Source organism: Charadrius vociferus, unplaced genomic scaffold, assembly GCF_000708025.1.
Source record: "Charadrius vociferus isolate BGI_N301 unplaced genomic scaffold, ASM70802v2 scaffold110, whole genome shotgun sequence".
NCBI lineage: Eukaryota > Metazoa > Chordata > Aves > Charadriiformes > Charadriidae > Charadrius > Charadrius vociferus.
Window position 1 is genome coordinate 351,318 of NW_009646761.1, and position 9,005 is coordinate 360,322.

General features: G+C 41.6%; 1 protein-coding gene across 1 annotated transcript in view; it reads left to right on the plus strand.

Moving 5' to 3' along the window:
* The window catches only part of GPC6 (glypican 6), a 353,913-nt gene extending 345,311 nt beyond the window's left edge, over positions 1 to 8,602 (plus strand). The window contains exons 8-9 of the mRNA XM_009891883.1: positions 7,762 to 7,937; positions 8,400 to 8,602. Coding sequence (XP_009890185.1) covers positions 7,762 to 7,937; positions 8,400 to 8,602 — 379 coding nt within the window. The remainder of the gene's footprint in view (positions 1 to 7,761; positions 7,938 to 8,399) is intronic.
* Positions 8,603 to 9,005: the final 403 nt, after the last annotated feature.

A 9,005-nucleotide genomic window follows, 5' to 3' on the forward strand; every position in this document is an offset into this window, starting at 1 on the left:
GCTGAGAAAAAGAGAGAGGAATTGGCTCAAGGACCATGCCAGGGGCAGTCAGGTTTCAGGTCTGCAGTGATAGCCTGTTTTTTTGGGGAGACAGGAGGAGTTGGGAGGTTTGAGTGTCTGGTGAGTGCTGAATCTGGCACTCTGGCACTCCCTGGCACTCTGAGACCAGAATCTTTTACCTGATGATAAAAACGAAGGCAGAATACAAAAATGAGCCAACAAAAAAAAAAAAAAAAGGAAGAAAAAAAAAGAAAAAATGCCAAACAAAAATACAAACAAGGAAAAAAAAAAGGCAAGACAACCACATAAAATATAAAAACTCAGTGAAAATAAGACAACATAGGAAAAAACTCACCGTTCCGAAAAATGCCGTTCTATATGGATGGATGGATGAGTGGATGGACAGATACACAGACAGGTCGCACCTGCCCTGTCATCTAACCACGTTTGTAAGGAGCACACTTTACAGGGGGAGGTTTAGCACCGAACGCACGCCCTTTTTCCCAGCCTTGCCACATAATGCTCAAAAGAATTCATTTTACAGGTGAGAGCAGAGGGCTGTTTGGGATGCTGCTAGCCTATTGAACACACTTTGTGATGCACACAAACAGATCTGTCCAAAAGCAGGAGTCACTGCTCAGTTCCTAAGCCCCTGATCCAGAGAAAGCCCCTGGGAACCCTGAGAAAGACAGCTAGGAGGAGCGTCTGGCTATTACAGGGCTCGTCACAAAGGAACAGTGTGAAGAGAGAAATATAAACGTGTTTTTATCTTCCTCTATTATAGCTTTTCTTGTCGGTGGGCTTTGTAAGATATGACCCCAGGCCAGTTTGCTGCAGCAGTTAAAGGGAGTTTCCAGGCGTCCCAGCTGGATGCCATGCGTCACATCAGGATACATGCAGATAATAAGAGACATGCGCTACTCTTTCTACAAAAGAGCATTCAAACCTGCTAATATCCTTCCTGGCTTCCGTGACCAATGCTAGTGCTTGTGCCACATGTGGCCGATACTTTTCAGCTCTCTTCTGCTCCTGTACTGAAGGGCCTGGCACAGCTTCCGCGTCTGTTGGGAGTTATGGAGGTGCATTTTATGCGTGTGGTTTTTCACCCTCCTTTTGCAGTATTTATCTTATGAGAAGCCTGGTTATTTTCTGGATGCCTTCTGAGATTAATGTTCTGGAGCTTTTGAGAAAAGCTATCCTCTGCTGATCATCTCCTTGATCAATTTAACACAGATGTTTCACTGGATGTGGAATCATAGCTTCAAAGCATCACCTGAAAATACAGTTTCAGCAGGCCCAGAGACTGCTCCTCTGTCCAGTTTCTATTTCATATCCATTCACAGAGGAAACGTATAGTCATAGTCTTAATAACAGAATTCAATAAATGCTTCAGGTGAAGAGAATAGTAATAAAACAGAGAGAAACCATAGAATGCCATGGCCCGTATATGAAATAATATTGAAAATACTATTGAAAATAACTAGTTTTGGATGCAAAATCACCACTTGGCTGGTAAAAAAGGACATTTACTGCAACATAAAGAAAAACCATAAATGTTTCCTTGATCATACTGATTAGTATCTGATATCAAACGGTAGTTCACAAGAACAAGGGTGGCAAAACCTGGCCAATATGCATATATCTATTTGTGTTCACTGTGTCACCCATCATAAGCATGCCTGTGCTATATGAAGAGTTGCATTTTGAATTCCAGAGGCTATGACAACAGCCCATTATAGAAAAAAGGAAATTTAGCCATCTTCTGTTATCCTAGACATTAATACTACAAGTAAGAAAACAACGTGGTGTTGGCTACTTTTGTTAAAGGAGGTTGTTGCTGGTTTTTTATCAAACCTTGTGGTGGCATAAAGAATTAGAAACTTCGAATTGCCAGATAGATATTATGCCCCATGTTTCATTTTACACATCACTTTTTGATGCTGCTTTTACAGAGGAAAAGAGTGACAAACCTGAGATCACAGAAAATGAAAGCTAGGCCTTCTCCTGAGAGAGGTATTACACCAAGGTCACTTGTGGTTATTACACTCCCGAGATACCACTTGGCTACCATGATTAATTTACAGTGACATCAGGTCACCAAATGAAGGTTACCAATTCGCAAATAATCACGGGGTAACAGAGTCATCCATTTGGCGTTCTGGAAGGGTGCACTTGGATTGTTGCTGATCCTGTACGAAGAATGGTTTTAATCTAGCCACATCAGGTAGAAAGCAAGTGCTGTGGAAATGGGAAAACATTTATTAGGTGGATGAATCTATTTTTTAAAAAAAACCCTTATTTTAAAAAAAAAATAATAGCTACTTCAGACAAAGTGCCTTTTAGAGAGATGCCTAACAGGATTTCCCCATCATATCTGTATTCACGAAAGAACTTGAATATAATTTTATGTTTAAAGAATTGATGTCTTCTGCCAAATGCAGAGACAGATTTTTTAAATATATTTAGGATCTAAAAAACACCATTAAGACCAAAATTAAAAGTTTAGTTCTTTCACTACATGACAGCTTATAACTTCTTCATTAATAGATGTTCTCCAGAAATTAAGGAATTTTCCCAGGAATGGTGGAATTCAGGCTTTAGGATTTAAACCAAATGCAAGGTATTAGGCTTTGAATAAGTAACTTTTACTGAAGTGAGAACAGTAACCAGCAAGGCTTGCAATGAGAGTGAGTTGAATGTCCTTTACCTGGAGGTAGGCAAAGATAACCATTTAGCACCACTAGTGAAAGTGTGAATAAACCACTTCATGGTAAGTGCAAAAGCTGCCTATTCTTAATTGATGTTTCCAGTTTATTTTTTCAGCTTCTTCCTTCCAACAAACTGGCAAGTGAGCTATTTTCTCCTTCTCCTTCTGTCTCCTCAAACTTTTTTCCAAGATGGAGCAAAAAAAGAGAAAACCTGAAAATATCCTATGGGGATTACCTCCTGAGCAAACAGAATCAGATGAGGTGATCTAGTTAGCCAAACAAGCCAATTTTCCACTGCACTTATCTTTCTGAACCAGATGTGACTGCCTACCCCCAGCCCAGCCTGAGTAAGCCTGTGCTGTATTTTGTACCCTATTGCCTACAATTCTGTGCACCTGGAAAAACTCCAGGACTACCTAGGTGGGATGCTCCAGTCGTACTGTAAGCAGCTGCTGCGGCAGCAAAATATGGTGAATGCTGCCCTTTAAGGGAGATGTCTTTTAAAAAAAACAGAAGATTCCTCCTTTTTTGTTGTTTTTTCATAGCTACGGCCTTTATATCAATGACCTGAAAGATTCATCAGTCATTTTTAGCCTTACAAAAAAAAAAAAAAAAAAAAAAAAATAAGACACGCTGGAACATTAACTGGATATTAAAAAAAAAAAAAAAAAAAAGTGGTTTTAAATAGGCTGTGTGGTGCTTGGCTATGATGTGCCAAAACACATCTTTGTGTTGTCTGGTGACACAAGCAAGAATTGGGGAAAGGCTAAGAGGAACAGAAAGCATTAATATTTTAGAAAACAATGTAAATTACACTAAAATCCTGACATAGCTGAGCAAGGAGCAAACAGCAGAAAACAAACAGTGTTGTTCAGCTTCCCTATACTCAGAGGGCTAAGAACGCTGATTTTATTTTTTGCTGGGAGAATGCAAAGAAGAGACACTGATTCAGGTTGGCACTTCTCTTCTTTTCATTTATAATGGGCACAGAGTTCTTGTAATGGCCGGGTGTACAAAGAGATCATTAATGTGAGCAGAAGCAGCAGCAAAGCTTAAAATTCACAGGGGTGTCTCCACTTACAGAACTGCAGGAAAAGCAGCTGTGTTCAACAACTTTGCCTAGCCAGCAACAAATCTTCTGTCAAAAAGCTGTCCCAAGACGTGGCTTCCTATTCAGTGTGATTTAACCCTACCTCCCACACATCAAAAAGCTTTTGTCAGAACATGTGCTGGGCTGTCTCTCAGAGGTTGTCACTCATGAAACACCTTGGGCTGCATGTTCCCGTATCTGTACCTGTCCTTTCAAGAAAGGAAAACAATTCAAAGATATTTACATTCAATATAGGCTTTTCTGCCTTTTTCTTTTCCCCTCCCTGAGGAAGCAGGTGAGCTAGTTCAGTAATGAGGGCGGAATCCAGCTTCACATCCAGACACGTAAATTCATGCATTTAAATATAGATGCCTGTGGGTGAGACAATAAGGAGTCATTTGTGTTGCCCAAGTGACAGTAGTGTCATTTGAGACTCTCTGGCATGTCTTAGATGAGTGTGACACAGAACACTACCTCCCATCTGGCAGACCAGAGCCTGGGCAAGAACTACTAGAGCATTTTAAAAACCACCAGTGTTAAGGTGCCTGAAAGGAGCCCCAATATCCTGTCAGTGTAGTCAGTGAGGCACTTTTCAACTGCCTAAACACACTTATCTACTGATACGTGAGATGGTCTGAATAGTCAAGACATCTTCATGGAGCTGGCAAATAAGATACTGGACGTACAGGGTATTCAAACCTTACTGGAGTGGCAGCAGGACACCAAGCATTGTGTCCTTTGGTGGCTAAAGTGGCACTCAAGACTTCGTTCCGCTGCGTATAGAAAGACACCTAATATAATTTTAGATACCCCAGATATACAAGATCTCCACCTCAAGCCCGCAGATATGATGCAGGACCTATGGGAAAGCCACACCTTTCAGGGCTAGTAAGGAGGAGGAATAACCAAGAGCATTCAAATGGCACCAGATGTCTGTGTTTGTGCAACTAAATCCCAGCAGATGAAATCTAATGAAGTAGTCATCTGGCCAAAGGCACGTGGGACTACAACAGCTGTCTCTGTTCCACTGACAAATAAACTCCTGACTAGTTTTGACTAGATCTTGTGTCAAGTAGATCTGGCGAGAGTGGGACTCTGCTCATATGCAGACACTTGCATTTAGACTTACAAGTTTTGGCATCTATATAAGCCTAAAGGTGAAGCCTCAGCCACTCTAATTCTTTTGCTTTTATGCCCTAGATGCCAGGAGGCTCATTTGCCTGGGAATTTAAGTATCCACCTAACCTTTAGGCAATCATAGATTAGTGGATTTCTTGTGACCCACATCCCGCAGGGCTCCCTTATGCATCCAGGTGAGGTGCACCGGGCCTTTCTCCTGAGAAGTTAACCCCTCCAGGCCAGGAATGCTTTGGGGATCACCAGATCCTGAAACAGGTACTAGGGTACGTGTGACAGATTGACTGAGTCACTTCCTACGACTGAATGGGCTGTCTCTTTTAAAGTTAGATAGTCTTCAGAAGGACACCAGATCTGCACTGTGATCAGTGCAGAATATGGACTTTGGTAAAAAGCACACACCAGAGCACTCTCTAACTGCTTTAAATCTCCAAACTAACTCCTATTCTCTCTGTATGAAAAGCTTACTGAGAAGTCAGTACATTCTTCTTTTATTATTGACGATAAGACAAGATGAAATCAAACGTAAATCAGTCAAAGAAAACCTGTGAGCTGCCGTTCAGAGCTAGCCACAGCTTCTCACGGATGGCTTGCAATAAAGAGCAGCTAACCCTTCATAAACAAGGAAAGCAATCCGCATGAATGCTCAGCAATTTCAGATCACTTCTATGGCCATTGTCATGGACAAGATACCAAGCAAGATGGACATCCTCTCTGAGCCAGCAGGGCAATTCTTACAGTCTTACTTTTTTTAATCAACTGCACCTTGAAATCCCTGATTTACTTCCAGGCTGAGTAATTTATCTACAGCAGCCATTTCATTTGTAGAGACGTGTGACAGATGGAGGTGCTGTTCCTTTGCAGCCCAGAGCTTCCCTGTGTGCCAAGGTCTCCATCCTGCTGCCTCCAGGCAGCTCTGCAGAATTATTTCCAATTGCTATCTTTGGTGATTCATAACACTGCAGTCTGCAGTCCTCCGTCATATGGGGGGTGACTCGGTGTTCTCACCATAGTTAAGCCTGTACCACAGGAGTCTGGATGGGATCCCTACAGCATTGTTATTTCTTGTTATGGTTCTAGTGAAACAACAGGACATGCGGTTTGAGGCTGGGTATTTTTGGCAGTCATGTTTTTGTTCTTATGTGTTCACACTCCCCCAGGATTATTCTCATGTAAGCTTTCAAAGGCCACTGATGACAAATGAGTCTCATCTTGCAAAGCGAGTACCTATTATGATGAGACTGAACCCTTCCTTCGTGCAGCAAAGCAGTCATCATTTTGTGAAACTCCAGAAGCAGTACAAAATCTATTTTCCCTTAATCATGACTTCAGCAGAGAAAGTCCTTCCTTCTCCCTTGCTTTCAGATTTATTTTTAAGGAATATATTTATTTTCCAGACCAATATGAACATAAAACTGGCACCAGAGCCACATTTGAATGTTGGTAGAGAATTGGTCTGGCACAAAGGAGAGTAAAGTAAATTACTCTTAAACTGTATTTGGTACCAGGCATCATGAAAGTTTGCCACTAGTAAGCTAGACTGTGCTATCGTTACCGGCTGAGCACATACCCACACAAGGAGCCCCACAAGCATCGGTAGCCTGGTATGCAAACTAATTACAAAATAGATCACATCATGATAAAGAACATCAACAAAGGGTAGATCTGCCCCAAATCCCTTGCAGTCTAAATATGAGACAAATATGGTAGGTAAATAAAGACAGACAAGGGAGAACAGAGAAGCAGTGATACACTATTTTCTCAGGATACCATGCCAGCACAGAGAAATAATGTCAGCCCTTTATCAGCCTAGCAGCTGTAAAACTCACAGATAATTTTTAACAGATATTCAAAGTAGGAAAGAAGGTAGTTTTGCAGATGCCTATAAGGAGAACTTCCCGAGAGCAAAGAGCAGCAGGGGACAAAGTGTGCAGATTTAACAAAAGATGATGAAGACTTTTACCGTAGGGTGATTGGAGGCATGGGCTGATTTTTGCAGGGGAGAGATACCTGCAAAAGCACACTCACTGCCTGTGAGCAGCCTAAGACTGCATTTGCCAAGGTCAGAGAAGGGGATGCTGCAGTAATCAAGAAATGATAAGCTAAGAGCCTGAATAAAAAATTCAGATGTGTGGATGGATAGGAAATGCCACACCAAATTTGCACAAAGCAAATGGAAGATGTAAGTGTAGCCTGTTTATAAGGAATAAGGACCAAATCGAAGAGAATGTTGGAGTCTGGTAAACTCACAATACCATTCATGGGCCTGGGTGTTGGATAGACTGGAGGTGTTGTTCTTGGTGGTCAAAAAAGCAATGCAAGGAAGAACTGGAGAAGAAAGTTAATTGTGCTTCCTTTAAACAAGGAGAGCTATAACACCTCGAGATAGCCTTCTAAACTATCTCAAAACAACAAATATGCTATATGTAACAAAGGAGTTAATTTTTAAGCAGAAAGAAATAAAATCAGAAGAATGCACTGTTGGATGCTTCATTTAGTGTGCAGCCATACATATCAGTAGAGGATCTGAACATGCAGTGACTTACTGCTGGCTGATGAACCTCTTCACTTGCTGGCGAGCATGTGGATAGTTAGGAGGTTGGAGAGCTTAAATCCTTTCTGCTCTCCATGCAGCTGAACTACTAAAAAAAAGGCCTTTAGAGTCTGCAAAATTAAAGACAATATTTTTAAAATGGTTTCACTGGAGCTGTTTAAGAACTGTGTAATTGTTATCAGCGTCAGATTGTTTAGCACAGCATTTACTGTCCAGCCTTTTATTTCTGAAACTTATCGTATTTTGGACTAATCATTCATCTTGATGTGTAGATACTTGCCTGAGATTATGAATGATGGCTTGACTAACCAGATAAACAATCCAGAAGTAGATGTGGACATTACAAGGCCAGACACCTACATTCGACAACAAATCATGGCCTTACGTGTCATGACTAACAAACTGAAGAACGCGTACAATGGAAATGACGTCAACTTCCAGGACACAAGTAAGAAACCTTTACCTGTCATTAAATAAGTATATTTTTGGAACACATTTATAATTCAGTTCTATTGCAATGTCTTTCCTTGGGTTTTGTGCTCTGTGCTGCGGACAACATAAAAACCAATCTTTTTCTGTCCCATGAAATTCCAGTTATATGTTTCTTTTGCTTCTCTTGCTTATCTTCATGTCAAATGCATCGAGACACTGAGGGCTTTCCATAGTGCCAGCAGTCTACTCCTTTTTCATAAAGGCATTTGAGCACCTAATTAAGCCACAGTGGCTTTCATTTGGATGCTTTACTGTTATTTCTTCTACATTTACTGAATGAGAGTTAGCATCACCAACACTTTCCCATTCCCAAGGTGCTCATCCCCACCAGGGTGCTGGGCGGAACGGGACCAGAGAAAAGGGACGAACGCTGTAACCTGTGGCCCTCATGTTTTTTTCCCTTGCTCCCTTGTGACAGGTGATGAAACCAGCGGCTCGGGCAGTGGAAGCGGCTGTACAGATGACATCTGTCCCACTGAGTTTGATTTCATCACCACCGAAGCGCCACCAGTCGACTCTGACAGGAGGGAGGTGGAGGCTTCAGCCACACAGCCTGACCGGTCACTGCATACGTTGCTTGTCGTCTTCATCAGTCTCTTACTGCAGAGACAGTGGAGATAATCCTGGATCTGGTCAGAGAAACTGTGTTTTAGCTACAGAAGCAACCAACTTGCTTCTTTTCTTATACTCTTGGACAATGGACCATGCCACAAACACTTGCAGTTTTCTATGAGAAGAGAGCAGTACTGCAACCTGCTTCCCTTTTTTGTTTTCCCAAAGAGTACCAGGTGCCAGACTGAACTGCTTCCTTTTTTCAGATATCTCTGAAGACGATACCCACTCTTGAGAGAATTCTTTCTCAAACCTTTATTACAGGAGACTTTCTGAGCTTCATTTCCTTTTATGCTGCAAAAGTAAAAGGATCTTACAGTGTGTGTTTTCCTTAACGAGAAAAAAGAAGGGGGGAGAAACCAAGAAAACAGTTTTCTTTCTGAATCAGGCCTGACTCAAGGCTGCTGCATTT